Raw genomic sequence first — 17,955 nt, forward strand, 5'->3', positions numbered from 1 at the left:
CGTCGCCATCTGTTAATGGAACATGGGTTAGTTTCCATAGTTACAGGGTCAAAGGTAAGCGGTGGGTATTGACGCTGCAGAATAACATCGAAAAATGAGGCTGTTGGAATTTTCTTTTGCTTAAGACAGGAACTGGCACCATTTCAGTTCATAAGGGGGGAAACGGATGAATGCTGCGAGCATGTTTTGTGCTCTCCAGATATGAATGAATGAAACTTAACATGCAGTAATCGGATGAAATTAAAGATGACAATATGTGCAAATTCAAAGATGTGATACTTACAGCACCTTTCCCTCTTTTGTTACGGGTTTTCAGCCAGCCGCTGGCCATTTGTGCAACTCCAGAGTATTTCTTCCAGCTCCAACAGAATACTTACAATAAGTGTATTTTAGAATACCTAAAATACGTACTGAAAAAAAAAAATGGAGCTCCAACTTATAAAAAACTGAGGTAATTTTTTACATGTAATCAAATTAAGTTGGTCAAACTTAATTTATTCATGTTTGTTTAACATGACAATTTAATAAACGTAACATATTTACTTGGATAAACTTAATTTGATTACTTGTAACAAATTAAATAATTTTTTTTTTAAGTTTGATCATCTCCTATTTTTTATTTCAATCCACTCCCTACCCAGCTACTACAGAAATAGACATAGGCAGACTATACTGTCATTCAACTGCACAATTCAAATGTACGTTAAGCAACAGTTTGTTGCAAGACTCCAAAAAAGTGACAAATGGATTGTGATAGCTAAGCAACAAATGAAACCATATTTTCCTCACGGATGTTTTGGCAGAAATGTTAAGGGAATCATTTGCTACCTCTAAATGAATTCTCATGTTGCCTTGTTAAAACACTCTCTGTGTAAATTGGTGCTACTGCCAGACAATTAAATTGATATATTAAGTTTCTGTCAGTATGCAAATTGAGATGCGTCCATCACAGTTTTTGAAACTAATTCTGACTATTTTTGTTACACCCTGAGCTGACACGACCAAATCTGACTTGCGAGCCAAATCTGTTTCTTTTTTATTTATTTATTTTGGTGACTGAAAGTTCCAATATGTTTATAATTAAACATTTCGTAAGGATTTGGTTTTCCTTGTGTTGATTTGAGTTTTTCTGTGTATTTATTTTTGGGTTTCTGTGTCTTGAGTCTCCGTGTTGTCCTGTCTACCCCTTGATTGTTCCCAGATGTGTCTCATTCCTTGATTACCCTCTGTGTATTTAATGTCACCCGTGTTCCATGTTCTTTGCCGGTCCTCGTCTCGTTTGACTGCTTGTTTTGTTTGTCTCCAGTTGCTACCAGCTCTGAGCTTAGTTTAGTCAGTTCATCTTTGCTGCCTGGATTTCTGGACCTTTGAATTATTTCTTCATTAAACAACCATCATTCTCTACAACCTGGGTCCTCTGCATCTGCCTCACTACCTCTCCACCGCATTTCATGACACATTTATTAAACCTAAGATGACATCCAAGGCAATATGTTGTGAAACTTGGCTGTCTTGATTTGTTTAGGTAAAACGTTTATGGGAATGGATGTTGCTTGCAACTCCTAGACCCCATGCATACACACAGAGATGCTACTGGATGGATTTTGATGGAAGTGTGACTGAAATATCACAGCAATGGCCCAGTAATATTGTTGGTTAATCTCATGATGCACTATTCAGACGCTCTATTTGCATTAATGAAGATTCAGCTCCTCAACATACCAAAAGCTTGAACTGACTCCAACATCAGGGTTGACCAGCCTATTTTTTGAAGTGAAGAATTATTTGACTTATTGAGGGCAGTCGACCATTAAATATGGTACAACAATAAAAACACCATGATGTCGCAGCAAAACGTACCCCGTCCTGACGTAGGAGCACAATTTTACCCACTTCATCCCCATCCAAACATTATATAACATGATGGATACTGCATACTTCATACACAATAGAGCACTTAATGCTTAACAAAATTGACTTGGATTGTTAATATTAAGAAAAAACACAATTTAAGATAGTTAACATACTGGGGAGGACAAGAAATAATGCTTTAATTCAATATTTGTGGTCAAATAGCTTTAAATGTCCTGTTGTGTTAGACTCTTACTGTTAGTCAATTTGTAGTTGTTCCAACTACACATTGTAATTTAAGGAACCTTCCTGCAATAATCAATCATTAATTATATATATCACAAACAAAGTCAAAGTTACACCGCTGTGTAACAGAGTAGGTGCTGTGACAGAATTTGCTGAATGTACCTTTATTATGTAAGCAGAGACAAAATGATTTATTTTCAAAACTTTCTCAAACATGTTGTATTAGCGATTCACCAATAAGCACTCATAGTATTACAAACATGCATCATCATTCTATATTTCTCCGGTTGTAATCAAAAGGTTTCAGACTGAGAATGTTTTTTCGCTCATTTGTTGCTTCAGTTTTTATGGGGGCAGTTTGTAACTGGTACAAATATAAGGAGTAATCAAATGAAATGCAGTTAGCCGCAAAGGTAATAAAAGTTAATGAAAAATACTTCAATCATGAAAACCTCTTAGGAACTGTGCTTAAGCCCAGCCACTAATTGACAATAAGCTAAAGGGAAACTGTTAATGAAGACCAGGCAGCTGGTATCACTCTGTCATTCTGATTAAATCAGATGGACAGAACTGCTACTTTAAAGGAGTTGCTGCTTGAAATCATTCTTCCTTTGCAAACCATGGCTACCTCCAAGCAAACACGTGCTGTTTTTATGTCTTTGCTTCAACTCCTAAGACTGCACCAAAAGCTTTGTTTTATTGAATCATCAGGAACTTCCAGGAGAGATGTTTAGCTGCTGCAAAAACAGCTTTAAGACACCCAAGAAGATACCAGGAAATTGTTCTGAGGAAGATTTAACTCGGGGAAGTGGTGACCAAAAAAGTGAACTGTGGTACGCCTACAAACCTAGGTCTTAGTTCAGTTCAACTGAACTCTGGTGCGGTTCGAATGCATATGTGTAGGCCAAGCAGAACGGAGGCCGCTCCAAATATAGGAAGCAGACTATAGCGCATGGCATTCTGGGTAAATACAACCAAAACAAATGCTCACATCTAGCGCTAGCCAGAGAAATGGCTTATCTTTTGCCAAAGACGAAATTAAAATCCGACTCTATTCTATTTTTCTATTTCATGAAGAAGGAAGTTGCACTCAGTTTCTTCTTCAAAGGTTTTCCTGTTGTTTTCTTCAGTGGTTCTTGGTGCAGTGCCACTACAGGCGAGGGGGTGAACAGGTCTTTCAAAGGATTTGGTTTATTTTTACACAGTGCAGTGTGAAAGAACCATACCAGCTGGAAGTGGAGCAAATGTTGTAATTTTTTACCCCAATCAAACCGAGTCAACCAGACTGTTAGGGGTGAAAGCATGCTAAAACTCTGCCATGAATAGAGAATAGCATCCAAATATCTCCCAAGAGCAACTTTGTCTATTGATGCTGGAGCAATTTAGTGATGATATTTTTTCCGCACTATTGCAGTTGAGCACTGGTTCAAAAGGCAAAAGGAATGACTAAGACCCTATTCATACAGAGGCATATCTGCAAAAGTTTGTTTTGTCTTTTAAACTGTGTGTCCACACAGGTCTGGGGTGTGAGACACCAGAAATTAGCATTTTTGAAATTGGGTCTCAGAGTGGATACATTTCCATGTGAACATGCCAACCGAGTCTTGCTGGAGGTGTGGCTCTGTTGAAGTTTAGCCGCTAACGTTTAGCCGTGACCTAAGTAATGTGCCAGCTCAATGAAGCTTACTGGAAATTGCGTATGCTTTAAACAACCATGTGGGGTGTAGGGCAGGAACGTCTTTAGGAACAATAAAATATCTTAAACATTCTTCTTACTCCAAGTTTAAGTGCTCAATATTTGGAAGCGTAACCAACACTGACAGAATGGCTTCACCTCCTCCGCTGCCATTGCCAACGAGACGAAAATCCTAAAACAGTGCAGAAAATCCACATCATCGTTCACAACTTCTTCTTCTAATGTTCGCTGATTGGCCAAGTTGAAATTAAATCAGAGAAGTCAAACTCAATGAGAGAAATCCCAGAGAGAGAACTGAAGGGAGATGAGAATCGAGCACAATTGCGTAGGAAGGCGATAACAAGGCAAGGAACACACATACTTCTGTATAAAATAGTATTTCCTTTATTGTAGTAATAATAGTGGAAGGTTTGAAATAACCCTTTAACATATCTGAGCTTACTGTACTGACATGAAGTACATGATTGCAGCTTAAATATGAACATAAATTATTTTTCAGATGGGCTTATCCATAATCTGAGACTCTTTGAGTGTCTTGACTTGTTGATTGATTCTTGTAGTTGTGCAGCTTATTTTATTCTGTTACGTATCCTTTTTCTTTCCCCATCTTCCTCTAGTAATGTTCAAGTGCCCTCATGCTTTATGCGTAGACCGATGTTGAAATATAGAAGACACAGTGAGAGAATTGGAGGGAAGCAACAGTGTCAGTGCTGCAGTCTGCTCTTACTTTCATCACCGTACTCCATTGTAGTATGTGTAGTGTGTGTGCAGCGGTTTAATCGTGAGGCATTGTCTATCCTCTCTAATAAAAGATGACAGCCAAACCGTGTCCTCGAGCTTCTGTAATTACCGCGCTGGTTCTGATCTCTAAGTAATAAGTAGCCTCGTTTGTTATAATTATGCACATTTACAGAAATGTCAGTCTTCCTCCCCCCCCCACCCCACAACTTCCAGAAATCTCATTTAGGGAGCAAGGGTTGTCGAGCGCGTTTGGTGTAATTGCAGCACGGCGGATCAATGCGCTCTTTCCTCCGCTGCCCTTCAACGCAGCCTGTCTTATGTAACCCCGAGCCCAGGGAGCCAATCAGTCCGCGCTGTGATGGAAATCAATGCAAACCCACTGCAACTCTAGACGAATGCTGCTTGTTGTGAATTAAATATTAAAGATGAGATCCATTCAGGAAAAAGGAGGAGGGAGTCTGGCTTTCAAGAAAGAAAAAAAATCCAGATGAAAGTATTTCAAGTTAGACAGCTATCTGTGTCGATGCAGTCATTAGTATGCTTACTGTGGTCTGCCTGGGTTGCTGCGAAACAGTCCCGAGTTGGCTGCTTTCGTTTCAGCGTTTAATATCACGATGTTGCTTCACACGCTTTAGCTGAAATACGTTGTTTGTGTTATTAAAGTCATAACTTTAGAGACAGAGACATTTCATTTAAAGCTAGAAAAATATCTCAGAGCGACTGGAGATATGCAAATTGAGATTTGCATATCTCAATTTGCAGCAGAGTAAAAGAATTAAGATCATCAATATGTCTTATTTCTCATTATGCCAAGCAGCACCCTTAGGATCAAAAGCAAAATAAATTAAAGAAAAATTTAAATTCCATGATAAGAAATGATGCCTGTTTATCTTCATAACGCGTAAAAATACTTGATTTCAAAGAAACGTTTTTCTTTGACATCTGTTCAATAATCCCTTATTTATATAGGAAAATATCTTGAGATTCATTCTCTCATTTACAAGAGATGTTGCATACATCAAGAACAAATAACATGAAAAAATAATAACACAATTTACTTATTATAATTTATTGACTTCTAATAATCAATACCATACATTATCAACTGAGTTGATACAAGATGATTAGAAGTACAAGGGTGGGAAATAAGGATAGGACAGAGAGGACGTGGTGATATATGGGTCTCAAAAATGAGATATTAAGTTTTCCTAACTTAATGGTTGTGCTACAGTCTGCATGATAGCTGGAACATAAACTGGAAGCAGACATTCCTTGGGATGTAATGTAATATTAGTTACTGACCATAACAACCGTATTAATTTACAATATTGGCCCAAATTTTCTGTGCATGCCTAGATAATCTGTTTCAGCTGAGATTTTTTTTTCTATCTCTCTTGAAAATAATACAGCTCGCAACACGTATGCAGGCATTTTTGTTTTATAATCTGATTAGGCTGCAATACATTCCTATCACCACAAGGGGAGCTACAACTCCTATAGACCTCCCATTTTCTTTATTAAACTGAACAAAACATCTTTATTTTATTATTCTTGATTCTTTATGAAAAATGTTAGAATATTTTATGATACTTCTCCAGTGATTAGAACTAACTGTACATATTCTGTGACAAATCAAAAAATGTTGTATTAAGATGAACATTTTGTGACAGAATAAGAATGGCTTTATTGGCCAGGACAAAAAAGAAATGTAACTTTGGATTTCTGTTGGAGGAAAAAAAAATAAAACAAAAAATAAAGAAAGACATGTTCGTGTATGTGTATGTACACACAAAATGCCTGTTTTAAAGGTAGGTTGTGGTCAGTATAAAAACCATTTGCCGACCTAAAAGTAAATCCAAAACAGTTTGTGTCCAGGATGTGTGGGATCTGCAGAGATGTTAGGTGCCATTTTCCTGACCCTTGACCTGTACAGGTCCTGAATGGAACTCAGCCCTGTCCTGTTGTTTTCTGCCTGGGTTGAACCACACAGTGATGGATAAACAGAGGAGACTGTTTCCAATTTAATCTCTTAAAACTTTAGAGTCACCTCCTGGAAGTGTTTTTCAAATTCTTCATGAAGAGATTTTAAAAAGCGATTTCATTACATTCTGTTAGCTTATACACAGACTCCTAGTAGCGAAAGCCTAAATCAGGCCAAGTTATTAAAACCTTTGCCTAATATCCCTGTAGCTGCTTTATTAGGTTATGTTTGCACAGATTATGAATGTCATGCTGATGAAATAATTACTGTGTGTGAATAAACACAACCTTGATAAAAGAAAGCCAAGGTGGACGGTGTTGAGTGCAGCAGTGGCCTCTGAAGGCAGCTAATGACTGCAGCAGCTCCGGTCAGAGACCTGGATCTGTTGGTGTGATTATAGCCCTTCATCTCTGCCATGATGAAACCCTCTTTCCCCCGTACACACACACGCATGGACACACAAATAAAGCCTCGCTGTCAGCCATGATGCACAACCATCTTCTCCTGAGAGCATTCAGACCACGTGCCTGTTACCAGATCAGCTAGAAGAGGGGAAATGGAGAGTCGATGAAAAGGAAGGTTGGATGGACAGTTCCGGCGTTTAATCTAAGAAGAAGGAATCAGGTTTTTGTCACTGTTTGGTTGCAGTTGAAAAAAGACCTAATAATATGTCTGGAGCCCAACTGTGATGGTGAGATAACAAACGTTACTCACCACAACTAAGAAAAAAAACAAAGACAATGTGAATGAAAATTTTGTAAGTTTATGTAATATTATACAGGACAAGGTTTCCCCCAGAAAACTTGCTAGGGAACTCATCCAGCAACCTACCATGTTTCAGAGGTAAAAAAAAAAAAAAAGAAAAAAGATTAAAGTTGACAGAAAATTTGAAAAATATCAACATGTTATTGGAAGATATTTTTAACAATACGTAAACACCAGCTATAGTCTTTAAAAAGGCAAACATTAAAAAAATACAATTAAAATACATATCAATATTTTTTTTAAATTCAGTTGTTTCATTCTAATTAAAGTGTCCAATTTTTTTTAATGCCTTAGCCATGACTTGTCGCTTTATTTGTTGAAGTGTGTAGACCGTCTGTGTGTGTCATTTCGTCCTTGCTTCAGTGTGCATGTAGGCTTGTGTGGGAGCTCCTGTCTTATTGCCATGCTCTCCTTACGCAAATGCTTATGCAACCATGCAGCCTGGTGGCTGATCTCCCTTTTGCAGTCCGTACATAAGTGTGTGTAGGTGTGTGTGTGTGTGTTCTTGTTTATGGTACATGTAGAGGGCATTTGTAACTAATTTCACAAACAGAAAGAGGTCATTTGTGGGAAGTGAGGACATTTTCCTTGTCCTCACTTTTTTCAGTTGGAATGCGCTCAGCTGGTTAAGTTAAAATGTCTGATGTAAATTAGGTTTTGGTTTATGGTAAAAAATGATCTACACTTGTCAAGTCTAGAGGACATCATAGCACTTCACACTACATTCAATTATTCACCCATTCACACACACATTCATGCACACATACATTAAGGATAGGGTTAAGGAAAATGTCTGGGTTAGACATAAATGCAGTTACTAAAATGAAGAGAAGTCAATACTCAAAGTTCTCATTTGGATACAAGTACAAGAATGCATGTGTGTGTTATCCCTTTCCTGTCATTCCCAGACAAGGCTTCTCGTGAAAAACGACTGTCCTCTTTGAAGAGCCACAGAGAGGATTAGCAGTTAATTCTGATCCCCCTCTTTTCCAGAAACTTCATTAGTTTGACTTCAATAAGCTCTAATCTGATCTGTCGCCATGATGACGCCTAACAGATGCTAAAGGCGGCAGGGTTTGCCCTTGGTGATTTTTTTTGTCTGTGTTCAATGCATTTTTTGTGCGTGTGTCATTTTAAAATATGCTGGAGATAGAGGCAATGCTTAAAAAATAACCTGGAGCAACAAAACTGTTTTTAAATTATCTTTGTATTTTTATATCAAAGTGCCGTACTGTGTTTTATTGAGATTTTTTTGTGATATACTGAGACAAAGGTGAACAAAATTGTAAATAGGAAGTAAATCAACAAGGTATTTTTACACAGAAATTTGAAGGTGTAATTTGTATTAACCCATCTGGAGTCAATAGTTTATAGAACTGTAGTTTACAGCTACATGTTTTTTGAGATTTGAATATGTCTTTGCTGAATGACTCAACAAGAAGAATATAGATGTTACAGAGTAGCATAGGGAAGTAATAATGCAGGCTGCCATTTACAGATTGATATTAAAGTTATTCAGCAATGAGAACCAACAGTATTGTCACTAGATAACAAGATGAAGGAAGCTAATGAAAAATAGCACAATTAACAGTGAGTGGGGCATTGACTGAAACATCTATAAAAAAGTTTGTTTGGATGTGGAGTTGGAGTTAAGAATGGTGGGATTGTGATGTGATGCACTTTGCTGATACAGACTTCTTTCATAAGTTCATAATTGTAATTTTCAGACATTATTTATGTCCCAATTTACCATGTGTGGCTTCTTCTAGTGCAGAATTGCTCTCACATCAAGGCAAAAGTCGGATAAAATGCGTATCATGGCCGTTCAGACTGCAGACACTTTGAAAACAATCGGTAATATATCTAATTTAGTTCCACATATGGAAGTGGCACAAATTGGATTTTGGGGGAGGAATTAAAAGATCAGAATTAGTCCGTTCATGCTGCAGTGAAAAAGGATCACATTTGGAAAAAAAAATCGGACTTAGGTCAAATTTAGAAAAAAATTAAATTCAATTTAGGTTCCACTTGCGGAAAAAGAAGTCAAATTGGATTTAGGTCACATTTGCATGCTGCGTGAAGGTAACCTTAGTCTTTTTTTGTCTACTTGAGTCGTGGTTCTGCAGCTCCTCCAGAGTTACCTTTAATTCCTGGTTGCTTGTTCTCACCTGAAACACACTATCTCCGAGGTAAAACATGGTGGCGGCAGCCTCATGCTGATCATTTTCTTTTGCTGCAGCAAGAAATCTGGTTAAAGTTGATTTGAGTAGGGGGTGCCTGAACGTAAATGCACACCACACTTTTCAGACATGTATTTCCAGAACCATTTTCAAATACTTTCTCAAGATAATGGCATCTTTGCTAAATGATGATTTTGTAAACATTGAAGCATTCTTTTATTTTTTTAATATCAAGCATAAAGCATAAACCAAAAAGGAACACTAAAATCCCTTCAGACCTTTTTGATCAAGACCAGTTCAACAGAATACACAGGCTGACGTAGAGACTGTCCTCCACCAGGGGGAGCCATTAGTTTGACTAATAGCAGATAAAACACAGCTCACCTGGATAAAATGTGTATCATTTATACCAGGACAAGTTATTTCATGTGGCAAAGAGTCATAAAACATAAAAGCAAGAACATATTGCAAGAATCTCCCAGAGGGGAGAAGTTTTTAAATGAACTTGAGTTTTTCTTGGATCAGATGGGAGATTTTCTCAGATTAATTCCGTCTGCAGACAATAAGAGCGTTTGGTTTATTGCTGCTTGGGCTAAAACAGCAAATGAAACCAGGATTAGACATTCTCACTCCTCTGCACCATGGAGTGGGCTTCCCAGCTTCTTATTAAGTTGTTTTTTTGTAAGAAGAGTATTGCTATGTTTGAAAACATGATGCTTGCTTTAGCTCAGGAGTGTGTGTGTGTGTGTGTTTGTTGCACATGCCTCACAGGCTATGACTGGAAACCTCTCCACCTCATAAATAACCTGAAGTGTTGACCCATAAACTCCCCGTACATTTCAGTGAAAAGGACAGCCATGCAGGCATCTTTTTGTTGGTGTTTTTTTCCCCAGTTGTTTACACACACATCATCATCATCATGATCTCTCTCGCCTCAGGGTGTCAGGGGGAGAGCTGTTTGACCGAATCGTGGAAAAAGGATTTTACACAGAGAAGGATGCGAGCACACTGATCCGACAAGTCCTGGACGCCGTGAACTACCTCCACAAGATGGGGATCGTGCACCGGGACCTGAAGGTTAGACTGGCATATGCGTGTATTACCTTGTATTGAATTTTATTTATTCGTAGCACAAATTTTTGATTTTCATTTGTAAATATTCTTGAAACGCATGTTTGTTTTAACATACCAGAAAAAACACAACAAAGTTTTTCCAAAAGTAAAGTTTTATTTATATACTAAATACTACCAAATATGATGAGGTTTATATGGAAGCCCAGGTCTGACATGAAATGAAAAAATAAACGCCCAACAGGAAGTCGTCATTTCCACTAAAATATAGTAGAACACACACTACCATCTATTTTTTTAAAGTCATAATCAGGAGATAGTCATAATTTTTACTTTCTAAATCATAATTATGAGAAACAGTCATAATTATGAAATTCAAAGTCATGATTATGAGATACTGAAGCAAACCTTGGAGAAACGGCGCAGCTTTCTATCTCATAATTATGAGTTTGAAAGTCATCATTACAAGTATTTCAACTTTTAATGATGACCTTCTGTTGGGCTTTTATTTTTTTCCTTCCATGCCCAAAATCGGCTACCGTAGGGTTTGACAAAATGTGGACATTTCCAGGGCGTGAGAATGCTTTTGCAAGACAAAAAAAGCCTCTGTTTTCTACACTGATGTATAAATTCATCCATCAGAAAGCAGTGGATGTGAAAAAGCTTTTTTTTTTATTTTATTCCATTCTGTCTTCCTGCAGCCAGAGAACCTGTTGTATTTTAATCCACAAGACAAATCTAAGATCATGATAAGTGACTTCGGTCTGTCAAAGATGGAGGGCAGTGGCGACGTCATGTCCACAGCCTGTGGGACGCCAGGATACGTGGGTAAGCCAGTCGGACCTCCCTCATTTTTAACATTTACATTTTTACCCCATCATTCCCTAATTAATCAATATTCCTGTTTGAACTCATAAAGAGAAGACAATCACATGTCAGCCAGTGGTAAATAGCCTGTAATTGTATAGCATCAGAGGACTTAAACCACTTTACATTACATTCAGTCATTTAACAACCACACAGTATCACATCTGCACTTTATTAATATAATCTTGTTATGATGTCCAGGGAATTTATTTAGTTGCCGGTATAGATGCAAATACTAGCATTCTTGCTAACAAGACAGCTGTAATGACTTCATCAAAGCATCACTATGACTACATGGTCACTCCATGCTTCAACCAGGACCTCGACTTACTCTTTATAAACTACCACGCCAGCCTACAGGAAGTCTTGCTCTCTATTGTTCACTGCTCTGTGCACCAGAATAACTCACCGAGATCCAGCACTGACACGTTTCACAGGTTTTTCATTCTGGTTTTCAGTCATTGTTGTGCTGTTTTCTTCCTGTGAAAAGGTGGCTTCAAATATCTTCATTTTGCCGTCCATTCTTGTCTGTTTGTGTGCATGCATTGCAGAAGAAGAGATCATACATTGGTGTAGATTCTTACTCATCCCGAACATATCACAGCTGAACTTTTTTTGTTTCACTTTTTTTAGAGAGGCTTCTTTAGTTCTGAACGTGGTGGGAAGCATCAATCCCATAAGTTTAGACTTACTTAAAAGACTATCAGCTATTAGCTAAGTTTACATCAAAATGTCATGCAAATTCTGAACAAACAAAAAAAAGGAAAAAGTAAATTAGCCATGTTTCTGTCTACTGATTTTGAAGCAAATCCGCCAGACTATGCAAAGTGTGATTTTGTCAGACGGTGACTCTGCAAGCAAGCTAGAATAGACCACACATCTCAGAAAAATGGAGAGACTCCTTCCCTCCAAGCCGGAGGTGTGAACTTAGAAATGGTTCTATGTTTCGTACCTCTGGTAAGGCACAGACCTTCCAGTGGATAGGGGCTTTCACTACATCAGAACTTATCCTGCAAATGTGTTTCCGCCTCCGCTTTAGCGCACTAACTCCTTTTCAGAAAAACCTAAAACCACCTCAAGCGAACCTGAAAACTTGCTAAACTGAGAAAGTTATTTGGAACTTTGCCATTCCCATCAACTTTTTCAAACTTTTATCAAAATGCACCTAAAAGAAAACGTTGATGACTCTACCGGCCATTCGCTTCAGTGTTTGGGACCGTTGTCATTTAACGACCCAAACTTAACGCCTGGTGATGTCAACTTGTCCATATGAAACTAATCAGAAACTGACCGTAACCCTGATTCATCCAACCCCATGTTCTCTGAAGAATCTCTTTGAATGGGAGATGAAGCATTTTCAAAAAACAAAATGATGAGTCCAGTTGCTTTTTGTTTACGTACTTAGAGAAGGAGAAATGGGTTCGGCGAACCCTTTTGGATTCATGTAAAAAAAGAATGGCTATCTGTTTTAGATGAAGACATTGTAAAAACTAGCATAAACAATGTGTGGCAAAAATCCAGCCATGTTGTTGTTGTACTACTAAAACTGGTCAGATTACTGGAACCCAGCACGGCTTCACTGGGGTTGTGCTTGAAAAACACTTTGTTGACACATTTTCTTTGTTATTGTTCTAATGATTCCAGTGCGTTCAAAAACACACACACACACGCACGCCCCCACACACACTGTCTTAAACATCACTTTTGTTGGGCCGTTTTTACTCCAGACATATGGTGTCTATTTATGAACTTTCCACTTCTTTCTTTTACCATATTTGCACAAAACTTTCATTCACAATTCTCTCCGGTCGGCCTGTTGCCGTCTCCAGTGGAAGTAAAATGTAGCGGCTGTAAAATAGCTGAAAGTGTTGCTGCAAAAGCAATAATAACTCCATATTGGGTTCTGATTATTATCCCTGATTTATTTATGCCAATAACAGCTCACAAACATTACATGTACCCTTCAGCTTCTTGCAAGTTTATCATCCTTTGAGCTCAGTGTTATTTGCAAAATACCTCAAGCTCAGTCATGTTAGACAAATAGTGCCTGTGGACATCACCTTGTGAGTCCAGCTCTAAGTTCTCATTTGGATTTATGTCTGGACTTTGATTGTACCATTCTAACAGATCCATGTTCTTTAAAATTAAGCAGTCTGTCGTAGCTTTTTCTTCATGTTGTTGTAGTTGTCTGGCTGGAAAGTGAATTTGCATCAACATATCTGATGCTGAACAGGGCTGAGTGATGTGGACTTGAAACTTGATCGCGATATTTTGTGGTCCTTTTGTGATAATGAACAAAACAATTTATTACTTCTTTTTTAGGTAACTGTATGTCAGTGACCACATGGCACAACACAAATACTGTCTTGAAAAACATTCCCATTTCAATCAGGCTTCTTCAGGACACCCCTTACTTATAGAAGTGACTGTATTAAAGCATTTTTTTAAATTCACTAAAAATTATTGATGCTGTTGTGGAGACAATAGTGAACATAATATCTGATAATGCTGGCAATGAAACAGATTGAGAAAACTATAAACCAAAATTCTGATTACGATAAGAAACTTCGCGATAAGCGATACGATAAATGCCCACCCCTGTGCTGAAGACAGTTTTAGCAGAGATTCCCCCAGGAATCGTGACCTCAGTGTGTAAAAATCGTCTTAAATCCAAACCCGAGAAAACAGAAACACTCACACAGGCCTTCACGGTGAGTCAGAACGGGCCAGTAAACACCACAGTGTACACATTCTCCAACGTGTGTTGCGTCTCCCTTCATGTCTGGCTGCAGGGAGGTTCAGACTCACATCTGAACTGGACAAACAAAATTTTCTCTGTCAGGTAGAATCCTGAAGCCGTGAGAACCTGGAGCTCCAGCAGCAGCTTTCCCACCATAAAACCAGCTGCCATGTGATTTCCATTTGGACAGACATGATGTGTCTGCATGTTTTCCCTCTTCTCAAGCCCATTAAACTGTTATGTATTTTTAAAAAACCCAGTTTTATGTAAAAGTCACATGCCACACTAAACACAAGGTCCATTACTGGCTTTTTGCCTTTGTCTTTCTCAGCTCCGGAGGTTCTTGCACAGAAGCCGTACAGCAAGGCGGTGGATTGCTGGTCCATCGGAGTGATCGCCTACATCCTGTGAGTACCAGCCCTCCTCACAATATTACACCACTCCTGAAAACATCACAGCAGCCTCACACAGGCTCAGTAGATGAACCTGTGTGGTATGAACATATTCATTGACAGAAATCTCTGTCTGAATATTATCCAGATAGGTGATTATATTTTGTCTCAGGAGGTTGTGTGGGCCTCCTGTTTTCCTACTGAATTAAACTTGATTTATGGTTTTAAGGGAAGTACCAATCCACTCTTGTCATTTCCGATACTGATATCTGAGGTTTAGTATCGGCCGATACGATCCGATTCAGAAAAACAGATGAATTGACTTGAAAGATTCCATTTTTTCTTAAACACAGACAGACATAAATGAACTGAACTACACACTGATTTAATAACTATCTGCACCAGAACAGCACACCTTACCAACAGCTTCACAAGCTTGGTCAAACATGTACAACGCAGCTTTTAATTTATTTTGTTAGTCCAATTATGAGTATAACAGCCAATGAAAAATAAATGTTAAATAAACTGAAACTGACAAAAGCACTAGGTCGACTAACCTGGTCAAACATGCAAAGATAAACTGCAACAAACCTTCTTTCAAATGGTTCAGAAAGCAAGTTACGGTCATGATCAGCCTCCTGGTTGTGGCTGCTGCTCTGCTTGCTTTTGAAATTATTTAACTAAAAATGTTTGGAAGTGTGTAATAAAATATGTATAAAACTATAAAAGCTTCTAAGATTATGCTGTTTCTTTATTGTACACGGGTCCCGCTTTTCTTGCTTTTGAGAGTTTGTACGATGACATTACAGGCTTTGAAGCTCACAGGACTAATTAACCCAAGCAGTTACACAATCGCAAGCAAACACATATTTGGCAGCCAAACATGATCTCATCAGACCAGAGAAGATGAGATTTGTTTTGAACATTTTTGACACTTTTCAAATATGAGCCAAGAAATGAAATTAAAAATTCAAAACAGCATTATTATTTGACCTAACTCACTTTTTAGATTTTCCTCTGATCATTAATGCAAGTAGAATCGTTTAATACTGTTGCTGATTGCTAAACAGATCAAAGACAGAAAATGATTATTTATTCACAATGAAACTTCAACATTTGCCTATTCAAAAAGCAAGCTGACATTAAAGGAGTATTAGCATTTTCATGACGATACACTATACATATATTTAGCACAAGTCATTTAGATATTGTCTAGATTATTAATGTGAAAACATAAGAGTTGAGATCCTTACATAGAACCTTGTGGTACTCAGATTATGAGGTTCTAAAAGGCTAACGCTAAACAAGTAACTTTTACATGTTGAGCTTTATTTTTTGAAGATGAATTAGCACTTTTGCTTTTTTTAAATTTCTTTTTCGTAAAACAAAATCATGACTGACATTATGAAAGGCCTGAAAAAAAGCATGTGGTCAATTCAGGTCAACTCATTTTTGTTATTGGCAGTATGCAGCAAATTTCAATCAATCAATCAAGTTTATTTTCACAGCACATTTCAGCAACAGGGGAAAAAAAGTATAAAAAAAAAAAGCATGTGACTTTTTTAAAAAAAAAAGTGCTTTACATCAATATTACATCACATTTGCGCGAGAATGTGGTGGTTTTTCAGCAGTAGATGTATTTCACAAAGAAAACTGCCACGGAAACACTTTTTACACATAACACCAGTTTTTATACAGCTCATTTGTAGCATCCTTGGCCAATGAGCACTAGAGCTCTCACAGCATCGCACAGTTCATCAAAAGTTGAGTTTGTCATTCGTAAGAGTTGAATCCATAACTGCTCTGTACAATTTCCACAAAACGTTGCGTATATACAGTATGTAGCCGCTCCCAAGGAGAAGAGGCTTGTCGCTCCAACGCCTCAATAAGACGTCAACGTCTCCTCTGGTGTCTGATGATGAGCGCTTAGCTCCACGGCTGGAATATGAATTTATCTCATATTTACATCATTCACCGCTATGATTTTTAATGATTATCACATGAACAAGATTATTCAGATGGGATTTTGTGTTTTTCATTTAACAGAAACATGGCAATTGCGAAATTGTGTTTATTCAACACTAGCAGAATGTCGAAAAAGCTCTGCGCAAATTTTAATGGTAATGGAAACGCAGCTGGTTACTTTCTCCTTCTCTGCTCATTCTCACATATTCCTCTCCATATCCACAGAGTGAGATATTAAGGGTCAGAGGTCAGCATCATGATAACAGGAGTCAGAGGTGGGAGAGAGAGTTGCCAGGACAGTGATTGACGTGTTCCTTGTACTGACCGCTCAATCAATCATCTTTTTGTTTTCTAAACTCCTGGCAGCACTGTGTGGGTGCGTGCGTGGGTGTGTGTGTGTGTGTGAGCGCAGAAAACAAGCAGCTCCCTGCTGATAATTAGAGCTGGGATTCAGTCCTTGTTAGCTTTTAGCTGCTGCTCAGGTGGAAAGATCACATCAAGTAATCATCCATGATAATCAGCCGAGATCCGTAGTGCGCGGTAATGGACGAGTGTTCGTCCTGGTGTGTGTGTTCATGTTAGCATGCGTGCTAGATGGAGTGGAGAGGCAGCAGAGTGACAGGTACGTCTTTAAGCAAATGGGAAAGCAGGGAAACGGACAGAACGCTTTTCTGTCCTCGCGCCAGGTACAATCCCAGTCCCTTTCTTCCTGTTTTCTGATGTGAATTGATGGAGAATGGTATTTTAATGAGTTTCATGAAAGTCTCTCGGTGCGTCCAGCTCTGCGGTAATGAGGAGCAGATGATGTTTTTTTTTTGTTGTTGTTGAGCAGCAACTCCGACATTGTTCTTAGTTGGCTCATGTTGAACAATAAGACTGGAACGACTTAATAAATAGTTTTTTCCCAGACTGGAAACCAGTAATCTGTTATTAATGGGATTAAGGTGATTCACTCTGCTGAGTAAGAGTAACCGTATACAGAGCCTCACAAAAAGTATTTATATGTCAGGAACTTGGCCACTTTTTGTCTTGTTACATCCACACACATTCACGTTATCAATAAAACTGAACATTAAATAGTTAAATATGCATCCCAGAGTTTCTTTTTTGGCTAAATGACTGTTGTTTTCTGCAGGCTGTGTGGTTATCCTCCGTTTTATGATGAAAACGACTCTAAGCTGTTTGAGCAGATCCTTAAGGCCGACTACGAGTTCGATGCCCCGTACTGGGATGACATCTCAGACTCTGGTGAGCCTCAGTCGTTTGCTTCCTTCCTTCCTCGAGCGTTCAGGCGTTTCTTTGCTGCCGTGAGCCTCACATGCACCTCACACCACTTCTACATGCCTGGAGCTTTTCTCCTCCTGAAGCTGCTGGTTCAGAGCGAACAGCAGGGAAGAGCGCTGAAGGTGTATTTATGCAGGTGAGAGGATAGACTGAACACTGCGGGCGATTGTGCATTA

At 38.4% G+C, this 17,955-nt stretch overlaps 1 protein-coding gene across 1 annotated transcript in view; it reads left to right on the top strand.

Moving 5' to 3' along the window:
* Nucleotides 1-17,955, top strand: part of camk1da (calcium/calmodulin-dependent protein kinase 1Da) — a 59,572-nt gene that overhangs the window by 36,890 nt on the left and 4,727 nt on the right. Inside the window, exons 4-7 of the mRNA XM_028044098.1 lie at nucleotides 10,399-10,537; nucleotides 11,233-11,359; nucleotides 14,470-14,545; nucleotides 17,631-17,743. Coding sequence (XP_027899899.1) covers nucleotides 10,399-10,537; nucleotides 11,233-11,359; nucleotides 14,470-14,545; nucleotides 17,631-17,743 — 455 coding nt within the window. The remainder of the gene's footprint in view (nucleotides 1-10,398; nucleotides 10,538-11,232; nucleotides 11,360-14,469; nucleotides 14,546-17,630; nucleotides 17,744-17,955) is intronic.

This window comes from Xiphophorus couchianus, chromosome 17, assembly GCF_001444195.1.
Source record: "Xiphophorus couchianus chromosome 17, X_couchianus-1.0, whole genome shotgun sequence".
In the NCBI taxonomy this organism is placed as follows: domain Eukaryota; kingdom Metazoa; phylum Chordata; class Actinopteri; order Cyprinodontiformes; family Poeciliidae; genus Xiphophorus; species Xiphophorus couchianus.